Source organism: Arachis hypogaea, chromosome 6, assembly GCF_003086295.3.
Source record: "Arachis hypogaea cultivar Tifrunner chromosome 6, arahy.Tifrunner.gnm2.J5K5, whole genome shotgun sequence".
NCBI lineage: Eukaryota > Viridiplantae > Streptophyta > Magnoliopsida > Fabales > Fabaceae > Arachis > Arachis hypogaea.
Window position 1 is genome coordinate 10,458,737 of NC_092041.1, and position 17,025 is coordinate 10,475,761.

Here is a 17,025-nt window from a genome sequence, read left to right on the forward strand (position 1 = left end):
ACTCAATGCAATTCAAGAGTGGTAACTAATCGTCCACTAAGATTAAAGTAATTTTCTCGAAGAGTGAAGTTCATAGCAAAGGGTACGTTAACATTTACATAATAATGAAACAATTTTATTTCCACTGAAAATATAAAAGGATGTCAAGTTTGGCTTCGGAATGCTTACGGTCGCAACTCATTGATTCAATGGCAAAAGCTATTCTACTCCTCTTATTGTAATGTATCATTGTAGCAACATCAATATTCATAATACTGAAAGGAAATGATGAGGATGCTATGCAAGTTGGCCAAATCCTTTCATAACTTGCACCATTCTAGAAAGTGGCAAAGAACATGATAATTTGTTTCTTGGCCAATATACCGGAAAGCTTACTCATATGTCATATCTCAAAAAGTCCTAACTATGTCAAACCCCTCGTACCTACAATTTAGGCAAGCTCTCGGCTGCGCTTAGCAGCAGCAACAACAGCATTCATTAGTGTTCCACGGAAACCACCTTTTTCCAACTCATGAACGCCAGAAATTGTTGTCCCAGCAGGCGAAGTGACATCATCTTTGAGCTGTCCTGGGTGCTTCCCAGTACCAGTGACCATTGATGCTGCTCCCAATACCTGGAAAACACATGCGCACACAATGATGGAAACAAACTACCGGAATATGTCTTTCAAACTAGTTTGGCTTCCTATGGTTGTCTGAATGATGCTAATATAAACTAGCAGGTTGCAGTTGATTTGACAGTTTACAAGCCCAAACTGACCAGTAACAACGGTAGCATAGATGACACGTTACATTCATCAAACCCCTGATTCATTGTTAGAGACCCTTTATCTATATAACAGACTAAGTTCAGTTGATTCTGCATATATACAATACAACTAACAATAATAGTAACCCAGAAAATGTTACACTAAACCATTTCCTTATTAGTTATCTAAACCATCATGAATCCCAATCCTAGCAAAATGGGTTAAGACCTTGTTATAGAAAAGTGAAATAATTTTATTCCTCATCCAACATAATGGGTTAAGACCAAGTGAGAGTAAAATATATAGTATATTCTAAAAACTTGGAAGAGCTAAACTATGAATTCCATTATTTAGGGGTCAAACTGTCAAAGGATAGTAATTCACTTTACTTACAGTCTGTGAAGCTAGTTTCAATGCAAGATCACGTGGTAGACCAGCTGCTACTCCTCCGTCAGCCAAAGCCTCTATTGCTAAATAAATATAAGCAGGACCGCTGCCACTGAAAAATTTAAGGGAGGATATTCAATAAAGAAATCAAAATTGGTTTCCGAATTGACATATCGGCAGAGACAATATATATGCTTGTCTGGCTTAGTAGTTAGGTAAGTGTTGGGTAGGGAATCAATTAACAATTTTTGTTATTTGGATTAAAATTAAAGTATTATATAGAGAAGATAAGGAGCCATGGTCTTAGGATAAAGGCCTGAATTCAATTGATACACGCATCCCTAAAAACTGAATAGTGATCACCAAACAGAGTATTCAGGTTCCAGACACTAAGAAAATCGTATTCTTTCAAAGATAACATGAAATTTCTTGTAGATTTCTAGTAACATAATATCGAAATCTTATATCATACAAGAAAATGGGATGTACATACCTCAGACCAGTTACAGCATCAAAATACTTTTCATCAGCTTTCCATATTTTGCCAATTGATCCAAATAATTTGGCTATAAGATTTGCATCTTCTTCTGTTGCTGCTCCCCCCAAGCTCATAACTGTCAAAGTTTAACTTGTAGTTCAGTAAGTCAAACAAGGTAAGAAAAAGAAAAGAGAAGAAAAGAGGAAATGGTGTTAATACCTGATGCTGCTTCGCCAACAGCAGCAGGTGTATTAGGCATTACCCTAATGAATCTGTTGTGGCCAGCCCATTCCTACATTTCATGAATTATGCAACCTTATTTATTAGATCAGCAATAAAACTTTGAAATTAAAATCAGAAAAGAGATGAAAGCATTGGGAAACCTGAAGATCATGGAGCTTGACTCCAGCAGCAACGGAAACCAATAGCTTGTTCTTTGTGAGAAGCGGGTTCAATTTCAAGACCACATCCTTGACTGCAGCAACAGGAGGAGAAAATGGAGTGAAAATGCAGTTGAAGGCGGCGGTAATTAGAAAGAGAGAGTGTGAATGATTGATGACAATACCTACTTGAGGTTTGACCGAGAAAATGACGACGTTGCTCTCTCTCACGACCTGCAGCAGCGACGAATTAGGAAAGCAGAAAGAATGAAATACGGAAAGAAGAAGAAGAAGAGAGTACGAACGTCGTCGTTGGAGGAGAGAAGGGAGACGCCGAAGGATTGGAAGGCGTCGCCGCGAGAGGAGTTGGAGTGAGAGGCGGTGAAGATGCGGGAAGCGGGGATGACGCCGGAGCGGACGGCGCCTCTGGCGATGCTCTCGGCCATTTTGCCGGCGCCGATGAATCCGAGCTTATAGGTGTCCGCGGGGATCGGAACGATATCCATTCTCTGGGTGTGTGTGTGACGCGTTTGAGGCAGTGAGTGAGTATTAAAAATTTAAAATAGAGTTCGGCCACTCTTCTTGTTCCAGTTGGTTCATGCACTCCCTCACACCCTCACTCACTCCCTCCCCTTTTTTTGTCTTTTAATTACGTTGGCAGAAGGATACGGAATCAAAATAATATTTAGAAAAATTGTTAGAAGACTATTATAATTAATTACTTATTATTATTATTTTTATTTTTTTTTGGTTTATTAATTGAATAATATATTTTAATTTATATTTTTAAATATTAATAGTTAAGTAATGATTAAAAATAATATATTTTAATAATTCTTTAGTACTTCTAATTAAGAAATTTATCAATACTTTAATTAAAGTAATAAATAATTATGGATTGAATTAGTATTTAATTTATTAATATGTTTAAATAAGTTGGCTCAAATCCAACAAAAAAAAAAATTTAGTTTAAGTTGCGAGTAAACACGTGCTTTTTTAACTTTTGAATAGTACAAATGGTTCTTTTTCTTCTATCAAAATCGTGCTTTTTCAACTTTTGAATAGTACAAATGGTTCTTTTTTTTCGATTAAAATCGCAACGCTCAAAATTCAAACAATGATCAAAATCTCTAAAAACCTCTCAAAATCGTCACAAAAAATGAAGGAAGTTTTAAAGCTGAATTCAAAAAGAATTACGAGAAAATGAAATAAGAAGATGAAGAAGAAGAAGAAGCAATAGAAAATGAGGAGGAGGAAGAGAAAAAGTTCTGAATTATGTATAATTTATCAGTAAAAATTCACTCAAAATTCTTAAACAATACAGATAAATGTTTTAGTTTTACACCAAAATTTGCTACAACTACACAAATATATTTTCTTTAATGTTGCATTTTTTCTTCTTCTTTTTTTTTTCATACAATATTTAGAATAAAAAGTAAAATGATAAAAAAATATAATTATAGAATTTTGATAATAAAAATAAAAAAATAAGTTGTTTCTTTTGTTAAAAAAAATATAAAATATTTTAATTCAATGTTCCAAAACTCTTAATTTATGTCTCACCACCAAATATAATTTTGTATCTTTTTGTCAATCTCTCAACCTCGTGTCCTTATAAACAAATAAAATTTTAGTTAATGACAAATTCTTAAATAATGTTAGATTTGCAACTGATTAATTATTATCCTAAAGCATATAGTGAAAATCAATTAAAAGTAGTGAATTTAAAATGAAAAAAAAATAAATGTGCTTTTCTTTCTAAATATACTTAAAGCAATAGAAATATTATTTTTGCAGCGATGTTATTAGGGGAGACACAAATAAACCAATAAAACTACCATTTTCTCTTTTGGAGGGGTGAAGGATTATTGATTAGCATAAATAAGTTTTATAGTACATGCAAGTTTATATAATGAAATTTCGTACTCTTCCTGCATTACTTTACTTGATCGAGAATCAAGATCCGTGATCACTATCACACACACATGGACAATTTATGACTCAGCAATTAATATAGTATTTTAGAAGTGATGAAAGTTGAAGGGATCTGAAGAAGAAGACAACCGCACAACCCACCTCACCGTTGATATATATTATTATTGTGGACTTGTCTTCATTCTGTGGTGGTGAACATGTGAATGATGGTAATTGGTTAATGTGTAAAACTAATACAAGAAATCGTTACATGTCATAGGAAGATAAATTACTCCTACTTTCTATTACATCACAAAATGTTGAACTCCATGCATGTGACTCTGTCTTCATCATGTCTTGGAGGCTATCCATCACTTTTTAAGAAATTTAATGTAACACTTAAATTTCTAATAAATTTTAATTATCAAATTAATTATTAATTTTTTAAAATTTTGTTAGATAAAGTAATTCTTCTTTTAAGTTGCAAATTTTGTATGTATTTCTGTTGCATACGAGTCTATTATGGAAATACTTTTCAGCATAACACTTAAACTTGGACAAACATAGTGCCTTTTAATTATATAATGTGCGGGTCATCCAAGATAAGTTGAATTTTCCACTCCAATTTGATTGGTGGTGTATATTTTACAAGCTATGATTGATTGACATATAGGAATCCAAATTGGTGTTGCATATCACACAAGACGTTAATTAACTGAGGGAGGCCTATCTAACTATAGTGATATATAAATACATATCATGATGAGGAGATTGATGAAGATACAAGAAATTTTGAGAGAAAACAGAACATATAAGTAAGAGATGGCAGATCTATTTTTGAAACAGGCAAAGGAATATGCAAAGGCAAGGCCAAGCTATCCCACAGAGCTCTTCCAATTCATAGCTTCAAAAACTCCCTCTCATGAACTAGCTTGGGATGTTGGTACCGGAAGTGGCCAGGCTGCTAAACATGTACATACCCTCCTCTCTTTTCTCTTCTATCTCTCTTTTGTCTAGTATTTAATTCATAAAGTTTGAAATTCTGTTAGTTCTCTAGTGGTTGAGTGAGAATCTAATTTAGGATGGTTGATTCGATAGTTTAAACCTGTGACTTTGAAATCACACAGAGACAACTCAACCGTTGGTCTAAAGTTCTCTTTCATAATATGAAAATGAATACAAATAATATACATGATGTATTAGTGATTTTGTTATGATTTGTTACAGTTAGCTGCTATATACAAGAATGTGATAGGGACAGACACTAGTGAAAAGCAGCTTGAATTTGCAATCAAGCTACCCAATGTGAAATACCAACATACCCCACCAATAATGTCCATGGAAGAGGTTGAACAAAAGGTAGCAGCTCAAGGAAGTGTGGACCTTGTGACCATTGCACAATCCCTACACTGGTTTGACCTGCCATCATTCTACAAACAAGTGAATTGGGTTCTCAAGAAGCCTCATGGGGTCATTGCTGCTATATGTTACAATGTACCAAGAGTTAGTGAGGAAGTGGACAAGGTGTTTGATCAATACTATGTAGATGTTTTGAGTCCCTATTGGGACCCTGCTCGGAAATTAGTTGAAGATAATTATAGGAGCATTGATTTTCCATTTGAGCCTGTTGATGGTGCTGATCACACTGGACCCTTTGAGTTTGTGTCAGAGGTTACTATGGATTTGGAAAATTATTTGACCTTCATAAGATCTAGTTCAGCATATCAAACGGCTAAGGACAAAGGAGTGGAACTTCTTGGACAGGATCTTGTTCAAAAGTTTAAGGTTGCTTGGGGTCATAATGGTCCAAGGGTTGCCAAGTTTCCTGTTTTTGTCAAAATTGGAAAAGTTGGAGATGCTTGAAACTATTTAATTTACTTAGTTTTGCGCGAAAATTCTAAAAATCTTGTGTGAGAATGATAGTTAAAAATTATTAGATAACTTTATGCGAGTAATAAGTTATCAAAGTTAATTACTTATTAAGTAGCAAGTTTTATATAATGAATCCATTATTGATCTTTGATTACATAGGCGAAGAATTACAAAGCAAGGTTGAATTGTTGGATGTGAAAACCATTCTTAATGTATCTAAAAAGATTTGATCTTCAATAACTCGTCTATATGTGTGTTTTATTGTTGGAATAAATAGAAAAAAGGATCAAAATAAGATATATAAAAATTCTTTTGTTAGATAATAAAAATTAGTGTGACTTGTTTTTTTTAACGGTCGAGTGGTCAGCTCATTTATCCGCTTAAGTAAGTGTCAGAGTTGAAATTTCATTTTATGCATGTAGTAATTCATTGACCAGCAACAGACCCTTAAATGGAACTCAGATCCATAATAGATTAGTTCTTGACCTGTCGGATTGGAAAATACTATAGGTAAAAAAAAATTAGTCAAATACTTACTATTTTCTGTTTTTACCAAAGATAGAGACTATGTCATTTGAGTTATAACTCATTGGTTTCAAATACTTACTGTTATATTAGTATAAATATTTTATTTAAGTAACCATTAATTTAAAAATTTTATAAATAATAATAAAAATATAAAATAAAATTCTGTTATATAACAACTAAGGTTTATTAATTTTTTAAGTGAAAAAAAAGAGAAGAGATTAGGCCAAAGCTATAATAAGGAATTGTGTAGAAGAGAATTTACGAAGGCAAAAGTGTGAAAACTGCCGAGAGAGATTGATAACGCAGATCAATGGATTCCAAGGTCGGAGGCATATTTGAATCCATCGGAAACTTCTTCGGCGGCGGCGACCAGATCCCTTGGTGTGACCGTGACGTCATCGCTGTAAGCCCTCCCTTCCCTCTATCAAATATTCCAATATTTCCTTCTTCTTTTTTTTCAATCAGAAAAAAAAATCTTTTTGTTTTCCGTGTTTTTTAAAGCTGTAGAATCATAACTATTCTTGTTGGCTAGTCTGATATGGAATTCAAACATTGACGATCACGAAGCAATTAATTCGATTTATTGGCTCAATTCCTTTGCGTTAAGTCTGTGTATGTATCATCATGATTGTAGAATTTCCCTAAATGATGTTGGGATTCTTTTTCTCCCCTTTTAAATGGAATCATTTGGATATTAGGAACCATTTTGTAATCTTTATTGAAAAACAAAAATGAAAATTGAGGGGAAGAATATATGCATTTTCCAGCGAGAAATACTACATGACAAGCAAATATTATCATTTTTGGCACCTATATTTACATACGTTCATGTAGTTTGCAATTTTTGCACATATGAATCAATACAGTTTTCACCTATATTTTTTAGAGTTTGCATACATGAATTAGTAAAATTTATTTGTTAAACACAATTTAGTATTTGTGCTGGCCAAAAATACTAAAAATTTCTGCTCTAAGAGTTTCTCTTTCCCCCCTGGTGATGATCAATTACGGTGAGTTGGTGACTGCAGAAGTTTCAATGTTCCTTGTTTGTAAACTTGGGGAGGTTATTTTTGTTTGATGTAATGTACCGGTACGCGGCGAATGTGGTCTCTTTGCTGCTATTTGCTTTTAATTACTTTCAGTCTAAAACTATATTGAATGTTTTGGAGGGATGCGAGCGAGAAGTCGCGGAGGCTAGCAACGGGGACAATGAGGAGAGGAAGAACGAAAGCATAATGAGGTTGTCGTGGGCTCTTGTTCATTCAAGGCAAAAAGAAGATGTTCAGCGCGGGATAGCCATGCTTGAAAGTAACATCACTTACTGAATCATTTTCAGTTCTTCAAGTTGCTTTTCCATTGTTTTTATATTTCTTCTTGTTTATATGGCACCTTGATCTGCTTTTAGTAAATTGTTTCTTTGTATAGTGTTAATGTTTATGTTGCTGCCTTTTGCCACCAGCCTTTTATGGTTATTTGAAAACAATTGTGTTCTCCTTTTCTTCTGAAAACATTTGCGTTTGTTATATGACCTTCAAATTCATGGCTGATCATTTACACCCTTAATTGTGATCTACAGCTTCTTTGGGCAATACTAAAAGTCCTTTGCATCAAAGAGAGAAGCTTTATCTTCTGGCTGTTGGATATTACAGGAGTAACGATTATGGTAGGAGTCGGCAACTTTTGGGGCAATGCCTAGAGGTTTGTCTTTCTCACTTATAGATAAGACACTGCCTAAAAAGTAAAAACCTCCATTTTCTTGATATCCCATTGTGTAATCTTTGATGCCATGTCTTTGCTGATATTGGTGCTCAAAAGCTCTATGTTCGGAATATGGTTTAACTATTTAACTATTAACATCTATGTATCTATCTATATATTGCTAATTAGTGAGGTTAGATGAGTCCATTATTTAGATTGTTCCTTATGGCCTATCTATGTCTCTGTTTACAACAATTGTTTAACATTAACATTGAGTAATTCTGTCTCAACATTTTCTCTCCCTTAATTGTTGTTGCAGATTGCACCTGATTGGAGGCAGGCACTGTCCCTCAAGAAAGTAGTTGAAGATCGAATTGCTAAAGGTAATAGCTGACCTGTTTTTTACTCAAGCTTTTCTTATCATGCATTGGAACATTAACTGAACTTAAATTTCAATGTGTTACACGATGCAGATGGTGTTATAGGAATTGGCATCACTGCAACTGCTGTGGGACTCATAGTTGGTGGCCTTGCTGCAGCATTGGCCCGGAAGAATTGAGCATATTTTGGCTTCTTTGTTCATTTTATGTGCTGCAGAACATGTTCAAAGTCAATGACAAACAAGCGTCTACTATGTACTGACAAATACCGCTTTTTAACATCCTAGTTTGTCAAAAGGAACATTTTAACAGAAAGCTTATTTCAAATTTCCCTGGTCAAAACTCAAATGCAAATTATTATTATTATTATTATTATTATTATTATTATTATTATTATTATGTTCATAATTTAGATCACTGGATGCGGGAGCTAGATGAAAGAAGAACGTCACATGGAGTGGCCTACTCGGCTACTCCTGATACAAGCAAGTACAAAAGTACAATATAAACGAAGCGGGATTTTGTTTCCCCAAACTTCAACCCCAATTGTAGGCCCTTTTTAAGGTTGAAATATAATCACGACCAAAAAAAAGGTTAAAATATAATAAATGTCTAGGTTGTACTAGGTACGTGTCTGATCTCTATTAGTCATACATTTTATTTATCATTATTTTTGGTTTAGCACAAGTATCTTCCAAATATCAGGTGTTCAAAGAATTAAAAAAAAGATTAAATGAGTTATTATATATTTAAATATAAGGTAAAATACTAAATTGGTTTTTACGTTTAGGCGTAATTCTCTTTTAGTTTTTAAGGTTTAAAGTGTCCTATTTGAATTCAAAAAAAGTTCATTTAGTTTTAACATAGTCTCACCATGAGGTCGACAGCCGTATGAGAACAAGGTCGATCGATATAAAATCAACAGTGAATACATCAATACATTTATTTATTATTTTTTTACAATTTAAATGAAATATTTTCTATAAAACACCGTTAATTATTTAATTTTGACCTCACAGTGGGACTATATTGAAACTAAATAAAACTTTTTTGGACTCAAATAAAACACTTTAAACCTTGAGAACCAAAATAAAACTACGCCTAAACGTAAGGACTAATTTAGTATTTTATCCTTAAATATATTTATACATTTTTCAATTCAATTACTAAAATAAATAAATGTGGTAGTAAAGTAATAAAATGTCATATCCAAATAATTAATTTTTTTCATACGATTATTAATTAGTAATTGTTTTTTTGGATATATATAATGATTGTCCAATTAAAAACAATTATGTACTTGTTTGGATGTTATTATTTTGATTAAAAAAATTATTTTTCAATGAATTTTTTTTATTTTTTAACATATTTGACAAATTTTTAAATTTTTAGTAATAAAAATAAAAATACTAAAAAAATAAAAACACATTTTTTATGAGAAACTATAAAAAATATATTTTTTTATGTAATAAATAAATAAAAAAAATATTTTTATATTATTATACCTAAATATAATTGATATATAAAAAGATTTTTTTACATAAAATATCCAAACATAAAATAAATTTTATTTTTTTAGATCTTTTAAAAATAAATAAATAAATAAAATATTTTATTAGAAGCTTATCCAAACAAACCCTATGTTGCGCTGTATTAAGCACTAAAAAATGTAAAAATGTGGGTCTACACTCTACAGTTGGGGAGACTGAATTTGACAAGATAATTTCCCTCCCGACTATTTTATTGATGAAAGCTTGCATTAATATCCAAGCTGCCAGCACAGTTATCATTCTTAATCCAAGTTTATGCTACAAGTTTTTGTTTCTTTGGGGGTTGCCTATAGTATAGCCGAAGTGTCCATAAAGACATAAACATTACTTAATTTGTGTTCACGTCTTTTGACAAATTATCTTTGCGAGCAATTAGATCACACCAACTTTATTGAATCAAATATATATCAGAATTTGAAGCAACCTAAAAGAGCTATTGAATGATAAGCACCATAATTACACAACGAGAATAAATTCTAACTTAAAACACAACATAAAAGTTCCAGCAACCAACTATAGTTATGTTTTAAGACTAATGCATGTTTGGATGGGGAGATTAAAAAGTTAACATAGAGTGAATTTTGATTGTAATATTTGATGTGTAAAATGACATGTCCATGAAAATATCTCTTTACTTTTACTTCCACATGAAACATACCCTTGGTTGGCCAAAAGTTAACATAGTGCAGTTTGTGATTTCCAAACTAGTCATACAAAGAAACTGTTCAATGTGGATTTGTTCATCTGCTCGAGTGAAATTCACACAAACCGCATGCAAGTTACTGCATAAGCTTATAATTATACAATGATATACTAACTAGTTCTTAAGCATTCCTACGAATTCTACCAGCAGCATACAAGAAAGAAGCATCACCAAACGCATCGATAGGCGACATGCATCTGAGTGATATCACCACTGTAAGTTATCTTAACTACTTGCCCTTTCTCTAGTCCATAGTATCTTGCAATTGCATCTGTTTGTAGAATGCGGGGTAGCTGACAACAACAAAGCTTTAAATCAGATTAATGTGAACAATAATTCTGACTCTAAGATGGTCACAATCAAATTTTATGCACAAAATACATGTAATGCATGAGAATCATACATAAACTGACCTGCTTTTCTTCTAAATTGTACTTCTTTAGGAGGTTCTTTTTCTGTTTGTCAGTTAGAATTTCATGCTTTGGCTTCAATACATGCTTTGTAATATTAATAAGCAAGTCTGTGATCTGAACCATAATTAACTTTGGTAAGCAGAGATAAGAACAAGTATGATAGTAGCATGTAATGATTTGCATATCCTGATACCTGAAAGATTTCAACTTTGAATGAGAAAAGATTGACAGCTTTCAAGGCCTGGCTAGTAATAGTACTTTGAACAATCAAAATGAGGCCAGTTAAAGTTTCTCTATTGACAATCTGCGCTGCAATGCTGCGGATGGAAGTAACTTTCACAATGTGTTGGCCACAGAAGATAACTAAAATCTGCAATCAATTTCAGCAAGCAAGAGAATTAATCCTCTTTTTACTTATAAACCCTAAAGGCAGAAACTTTTTGAAATAAGAGCGTACCCTCTTGGAAGGATCAGAGAGGTGAGTGGCGGAGAAGCGGAGGCGGTCGACGTCAGGGGAATCACCGTGAATGGCTCTGAATTGGGAGAGAGAGAGGTCGATTTCAGAAGCAGGGATGGAGTAGCCTCTGTCCTTGAGCATCTCTAGGGTGGTTCTTCGGGAGAGGTAGTACCTGTGGGACTCATGGCTACCTTCCTCGAAGTATCCGATCAAGCACTCACCGTAGTCCTCCTTGCCGTTGCCGTTGCCGTTGCCGTTCTCCACCATCATCGCTTCCGCCATCTTCTTCTTTCTTCCCACTCTGCTCTGCTCTGCGCTGCTTTATTTATGTATTTATTACTTTTGACCTAATGCTTATTTATATGAAACATCTTTTTAATACCAAAGCTAGAAGGTAATTAAAGTGATGAACCACTATTTTTTCTTCTTAAAGGTTGCAGAATCTGTCACATTATTATTCCTAATTATGTTGGATTAATAGGCTGATAGCGGTGATGATTAATTTGTTGGGCTCTTTTGGTATGTGATGCCCCATTTTTGTCAAATATTATGGGTTAAGGTTTAGTCTTCATATTATTTGGCCCATGAGTAGGTTTGGGTTTAGTGTGAATAATTTTTGGTCCATTTGCTCTATGCAATAATATATATATATAAAAATTTGGGCAAAATACTATAATAAGCCAGCACCAGAATCAAGCTATGTAAATAAGCCAAAACAAAAATCGTTTCAGCAATAAGCCAATGGATATTTATATATAATTCGAACCAGAGTGGTTCGAACTACATAACCCAATAAATCGAACCATCTTAGTTTGAAATAGGGACAGAATTGCTTGAGCATAATTCGAACCAAGGTGGTTCGAACTCATAATGCACATAATTCGAACCATGCTAGCTCGAACTACACCTTGGAATGCGTTGCATGTAATTCGAACCAATCCTGTTCGATTTAAGGAGAAGTAATTCGAACCAACCTAGTTCGAATTACTCTTGAATCGGCTATATAAGGGGTTCGAATCAGTCTCATTCGAACCATTCTTCCCTTCCCCTACCCCACCAAATCCCAGAGAAAACGACCCAGATTCTCTCCGAGGAAGACCTGAACGGAATACTCTGCTGAATGGGGGACAATCCGGCACGGTTATATCGCTTGGACGGAGTCGCTCATATAGCCGGGGTCATTAACGAGGAGGTTAGTACAGATATAACTTCGTGGTAGTGGTATTTGTGAGTTAGTGATTTTGCATGTGGTTTTGGTGGCGGTTCATGTTAGACGGTGCTTTAGTTGGTGGTTTATGTATGTGGTTTCTATTAGTGGTTTATGGTAGCGGTTTATGTTAGTTCTTTACGTTAGTTGTTTTATGTTGGTGGTTTTATGTTGGTTGTTTTATGTTGGTGGTTTAGTTGGCGGTTTAGTTGGTGGTTTAATGTTAGTTGTTTTATGTTAGTGGTTTGTGTTAGTTGTTTTATGTTAGCTGTTTTTAAGTTGGTGGTTTATGTTAGCTGTTTTATGTTAGTGGTTTGTGTTAGTTGTTTTATGTTAGCTGTTTTTAAGATGGTGGTTTATGTTAGCTGTTTTATGTTGGTGGTTTGTGTTAGTTGTTTTGTGTTAGTTGTTTAATGTTAGCTGTTTTTAAGTTGGTGGTTTATGTTAGCTGTTTTATGTTAGTGGTTTGCGTTAGTTGTTTTGTGTTAGTTGTTTTATGTTGGTGGTTTATGTTAGCTGTTTTATGTTAGTGTTTTGTGTTAGTTGTTTTATGTTAATGGTTTCACTTATGCTGTTTTATGTTAATGGTTTTACTTATGCTGTTTTATGTTAGCGGTTCTAGTTAAGCTGTTTTATTTTACTTATGACAGATACGTTCCGTACTTACAGATGGCAGGTCTATACCATCTTGCAAGGCTGAACAATAGATGGTTCCGGTTAGACAAGGCCCTTGTCAGTGCATTTGTCGAGCGATGGCGTCCGGAGACGCACACCTTCCATATGCCGTTCGGAGAGTGCACGATCACACTTCAAGACGTGGCATACCAGTTGGGGTTGTCAGTGGACGGGCGTTACGTGAGTGGCTGCCTATCAGAGTTTCATTTATACATCCAGAGTGGCCATCCAGCCTGGGTGTGGTTCCAGGAGCTGCTTGGAGTGGTACCTCCTCCCAGCCAGGTTCAGAAGTACGCAGTGAACTGCAGCTGGTTTCAGGAGACTTTTGGAGAGTGCCCTGATGGAGCAGATGACGAGACTGTGCGGCAATATGCCCGTGCGTACATCATGATGTTGTTGGGTACGCAGCTGTTTGGGGACAAGTCTGGCAACCGCATACACATCAGATGGCTTCCCTACGTAGCCAGGCTGGAGGAGATTTCCTTGGCTCAGATACGCTTGATGCGGACTTCGGGGGTCCACAGTTTCTAGCGGACATTACCGCCATCATGCAGGAGGACGTGCAGGCCCGGAGGCGTGGTGAGACGTCAGGCACTCAGGCACCCTTAGACGTTGATCTGAACGAGCCTCCTACGGCATCCGTTGATGATCATTTTGGTTTGGGAGGCACCCCACCATCCGCCTACGCTGGTGCATCACAGTTTGTAAAAAAATCAACAATAAAACTTAACTAAAATAAGTACTACCGCTAAGAACATGGCTACTAATGGCCCCCAATGCGAGACGATCCACCCAACTGTGGGCAACTCCGACGTGTGTGTCCGGGTTGGCGACATAGGCCACATCTCTTTGGACGGTTTGGATCTGCCTCGTCCATATTTGTTCGTATCCTGGTGGACCTAGGGCGACCCTCTCTCGCACGCCTCTTGTCAGGGTCCGGTATCACAGTGGGCCCGTCGTTTGGTGGCCAGAAACCCTCTGGAATCGGAGGGGTGAATCCCATCCGATACACACTGAATACCGAACTAATCCTATACACGCTGTGAACATAAGTGGTCCAGTTTACCCGTGAGTAGGCACAACATGCAAGTGCGTGCGGACATGGGAAATGAAGCGCCTGGAAGTACCCGCAGTCACATGTCTGACTGGCAAGCGATACTCTGTAGCTACCCAATGAGAAGGAACCAGTCGGAGCGGTTTCGGCAACGGTGAACTCGGAATTATCCCTGTCATACAAAGTCACCGTGAAGCACCTCGCCGTCTTCATGTTGGCCTCAATACACTTGGCCAAGTGCTGACTGAATTGTTTTCCGGTTCCCATCTGGGCCTCAGCCTCTCTCCCCTTGCGAACAAAAAGTTCCGCAAGCCTTCCATATGTTGCCTTCACCAGCGAGGATACAGGTAGGTTTCTGACACCCTTGAGGATTGAGTTCACACATTCGGAGATATTCGTCGTCATGTGACCGAATCTCCGACCCTCGTCACGATGTTGAGTCCACAAGGAATAATCAATCCGGTTCGCCCACTCACACATCGCCGGGTCTTCAGACCGCAGAATATCAAACCAGTAATCAAACTCAACCTCGGTCTTGGCATACGCCGCATTCACAAGAAGCCTCCGTGCGTCTTTGCCCTTGAAAGTAAGGGCAAAGTTAGCAGCTACGTGTCGAATGCAGAATGCACGGTATGCAGATGGAGGTAACCAACCTCCGTCAGGAGCCTCAAGCGCAGCCTTGATGCCGTTATGCCTGTCCGATATAACCAGCAGACCCGGTTGCGGTGTCACGTGCTGACGAAGGTGGGAGAGAAAGAATGCCCAAGACTCAGCATTCTCACCCTCTACTAGTGCGAATGCAACAGGTAGAATGTTGGAGTTCCCGTCCTGTGCAATTGCGATGAGCAACGTTCCCCCGTACTTGCCATACAGATGGGTGCCATCGATGCTGATTAGCGGCTTGCAATGACGGAATGCCTCGATGCACGGTGGAAACGTCCAGAAAAGTCTGTGAAAATAAGCTTGAGACTCGTATACCTGTCCTCCAACTCGAACGGGGCTAGTCCTTAGGACTGCAACAGTACCAGGCATCGTCAACTGGACTCCCAACACCCACCTGGGCAGCTCGTTGTATGACTCATCCCAAAGTGTGCTGCCGTGGCATTCAGTAGCACCTTGATGCTGACGGATGCATCCGCCCTAACCATTGGCATAATGAACGCCGAAATCACATGGTAATCCAAACTCCTGTGGTCACTCAAGATGGAGGTGGCAAGACAAGTGTGAGGTCCATTGTATCGTTTGACCTCCCAAATGCCCTTGCGCTGCCGGAGACTCAGTCGAATCAACCATGTGCACCCATTCCCAAACTCAGAACACTTGCCCACATACCGGCGATAATCAGACTCGACTACCTTGTACTGTACCCCTCGCCGGATACTGTAAGTCTTCACACTTAATAGGGCCTGATCTTTATCCTGAAATTGCTGACCGACCTGGAACTCTGTCAGACCAGCAGTCCCTTCCGCATCTCTAGCTCCGAATCCAACAGAGTGCCCAGAAACTCCCTCCTGTCGCATGGCATCCAAGTCCAAGGAGGAAAAATGTGGTGGATACTGCTGTGTGCCAGAGTTAGAACCACCTACCGCCAATGGAGGCTCACTCGCTCCAATATCATCGCCGCTGTCGTCGTCAATCATATCCGGCTCGACGTCATCCTCCTCTGCATCAGCCAACAATCCATCTCCAACGCCAACCGATGCAACGCCCAGTAAATGGTTCGGTAGATTCTCCCTTGAACCTACCTCGTCGCCTCCGCTGCCATTGAGATCCACAGCAAAAGACGGGGAGGCGACAGCTTCGACCACTGGCTCATACATAGGGACAGAGGAAGAACCAATGGCAGGCCTAGAACTAGAACCGGCTGCCGTGGCTAAATTGGTGGTATTCCGGTTTGAACCCCCTGAGCTGGATACCACATCAACCAGCTTTGCCAACAATTCTGGTGTCCTCACCTCGGGAAACTGCCGCCGACAAAGAAACATGACTTGCAAGTCATCGTCACTACCAATCGTGAAATAGTCATACTTCACGGTATCCTGGAGGACCGTGATTGGAATGCGATAGAAAAACTTCTTAACCCGCTTCGCACCTTCCAGACCAAGTTTCATCAGTACAGATCTAACAAGGTCATCATAGCTCGTCGCAGGAGTCATGACAATACAGAGAGGATCCTTATCTGTGAACTTCACGCCGTAACGACTTTTTCTCTTAATGGTTCCTCTGTGGTGAACCAAAACAACAAAACTCTCCTCACTAGCCATCATACACCCTCTAATGAGAGCAACTCACGTTTACAACCATATATATAGAGTTCGGTCTCCCACTATTTCGAACCATCCTAGTTCGAACTAGTCTTTGTGTAATTCGAACCAACCTAGTTCGAATTACTTTAACCAGCGTCTCTCTCTATAATTCGAACTGACTCGGTTCGATTTATTTGCTTCTCAAGTTCGAGCCATATTGGTTCGATTTATTAACTTCTCTCCACTAGTAATTCGAACTGCCTTGGTTCGAATTACTTGCTTATGCAGTTCGAACCACTCTGGTTCGAATTATATATAAATATCCCTTGGCTTAT

At 37.3% G+C, this 17,025-nt stretch overlaps 5 protein-coding genes across 5 annotated transcripts; 2 read left to right on the forward strand and 3 right to left on the reverse strand.

Moving 5' to 3' along the window:
• Positions 1-93: 93 nt before the first annotated feature.
• On the reverse strand, positions 94-2,673 carry LOC112695949 (pyrroline-5-carboxylate reductase). Its single transcript, XM_025748493.3, has 7 exons — positions 2,299-2,673; positions 2,179-2,227; positions 1,997-2,088; positions 1,833-1,905; positions 1,629-1,749; positions 1,142-1,247; positions 94-613 (listed from the first exon to the last, which is right to left on the reverse strand). The coding sequence occupies exons 1-7, from the start codon at positions 2,497-2,499 to the stop codon at positions 431-433; spliced, it is 825 nt and encodes a 274-aa protein (XP_025604278.1). The 5' UTR covers positions 2,500-2,673; the 3' UTR covers positions 94-430.
• A 1,761-nt stretch (positions 2,674-4,434) lies between these two features.
• LOC112695950 (uncharacterized) lies at positions 4,435-6,016 on the forward strand. Its single transcript, XM_025748494.2, has 2 exons — positions 4,435-4,879; positions 5,135-6,016. Exons 1-2 carry the CDS (start codon positions 4,730-4,732, stop codon positions 5,768-5,770), a joined length of 786 nt encoding a protein of 261 aa, XP_025604279.1. The 5' UTR covers positions 4,435-4,729; the 3' UTR covers positions 5,771-6,016.
• Positions 6,017-6,509: 493 nt separating this feature from the next.
• Positions 6,510-8,727, forward strand: LOC112695952 (mitochondrial fission 1 protein A). Its single transcript, XM_025748495.2, has 5 exons — positions 6,510-6,710; positions 7,477-7,615; positions 7,884-8,005; positions 8,325-8,388; positions 8,479-8,727. Exons 1-5 carry the CDS (start codon positions 6,618-6,620, stop codon positions 8,562-8,564), a joined length of 504 nt encoding a protein of 167 aa, XP_025604280.1. The 5' UTR covers positions 6,510-6,617; the 3' UTR covers positions 8,565-8,727.
• Positions 8,728-10,549: 1,822 nt separating this feature from the next.
• LOC112695953 (DNA-directed RNA polymerase V subunit 5A) lies at positions 10,550-11,958 on the reverse strand. The gene is made up of 4 exons (XM_025748496.3): positions 11,509-11,958; positions 11,245-11,421; positions 11,052-11,165; positions 10,550-10,931 (listed from the first exon to the last, which is right to left on the reverse strand). The coding sequence occupies exons 1-4, from the start codon at positions 11,788-11,790 to the stop codon at positions 10,806-10,808; spliced, it is 699 nt and encodes a 232-aa protein (XP_025604281.1). The 5' UTR covers positions 11,791-11,958; the 3' UTR covers positions 10,550-10,805.
• Positions 11,959-14,153: 2,195 nt separating this feature from the next.
• LOC114927808 (uncharacterized) lies at positions 14,154-14,849 on the reverse strand. Its single transcript, XM_029298833.1, has one exon. It carries the CDS (start codon positions 14,847-14,849, stop codon positions 14,154-14,156), a length of 696 nt encoding a protein of 231 aa, XP_029154666.1.
• Between the last annotated feature and the right edge of the window lie 2,176 nt (positions 14,850-17,025).

What these genes read in the sequence shown, in the direction of transcription:
- LOC112695949 (XM_025748493.3), bottom strand. Translation starts at nt 2,499, where the DNA reads ATGGATATCGTTCCGATCCCCGCGGACACCTATAAGCTCGGATTCATC. An exon ending in CTCGGTCAAACCTCAAGTAG is followed by an intron (nt 2,089 to 2,178) that starts GTATTGTCATCA and finishes CTGTTGCTGCAG; the next exon opens with TCAAGGATGTGGTCTTGAAA. An exon ending in TGTTGGCGAAGCAGCATCAG is followed by an intron (nt 1,750 to 1,832) that starts GTATTAACACCA and finishes AAACTTTGACAG; the next exon opens with TTATGAGCTTGGGGGGAGCA.
- LOC112695950 (XM_025748494.2), top strand. Translation starts at nt 4,730, where the DNA reads ATGGCAGATCTATTTTTGAAACAGGCAAAGGAATATGCAAAGGCAAGG. An exon ending in GTGGCCAGGCTGCTAAACAT is followed by an intron (nt 4,880 to 5,134) that starts GTACATACCCTC and finishes GATTTGTTACAG; the next exon opens with TTAGCTGCTATATACAAGAA.
- LOC112695952 (XM_025748495.2), top strand. Translation starts at nt 6,618, where the DNA reads ATGGATTCCAAGGTCGGAGGCATATTTGAATCCATCGGAAACTTCTTC. An exon ending in CGGGATAGCCATGCTTGAAA is followed by an intron (nt 7,616 to 7,883) that starts GTAACATCACTT and finishes TGTGATCTACAG; the next exon opens with CTTCTTTGGGCAATACTAAA. An exon ending in TTTTGGGGCAATGCCTAGAG is followed by an intron (nt 8,006 to 8,324) that starts GTTTGTCTTTCT and finishes TTGTTGTTGCAG; the next exon opens with ATTGCACCTGATTGGAGGCA.
- LOC112695953 (XM_025748496.3), bottom strand. Translation starts at nt 11,790, where the DNA reads ATGGCGGAAGCGATGATGGTGGAGAACGGCAACGGCAACGGCAACGGC. An exon ending in TCTCTGATCCTTCCAAGAGG is followed by an intron (nt 11,422 to 11,508) that starts GTACGCTCTTAT and finishes AATTGATTGCAG; the next exon opens with ATTTTAGTTATCTTCTGTGG. An exon ending in ACAATTTAGAAGAAAAGCAG is followed by an intron (nt 10,932 to 11,051) that starts GTCAGTTTATGT and finishes TGTTGTTGTCAG; the next exon opens with CTACCCCGCATTCTACAAAC.
- LOC114927808 (XM_029298833.1), bottom strand. Translation starts at nt 14,849, where the DNA reads ATGACGACGAATATCTCCGAATGTGTGAACTCAATCCTCAAGGGTGTC.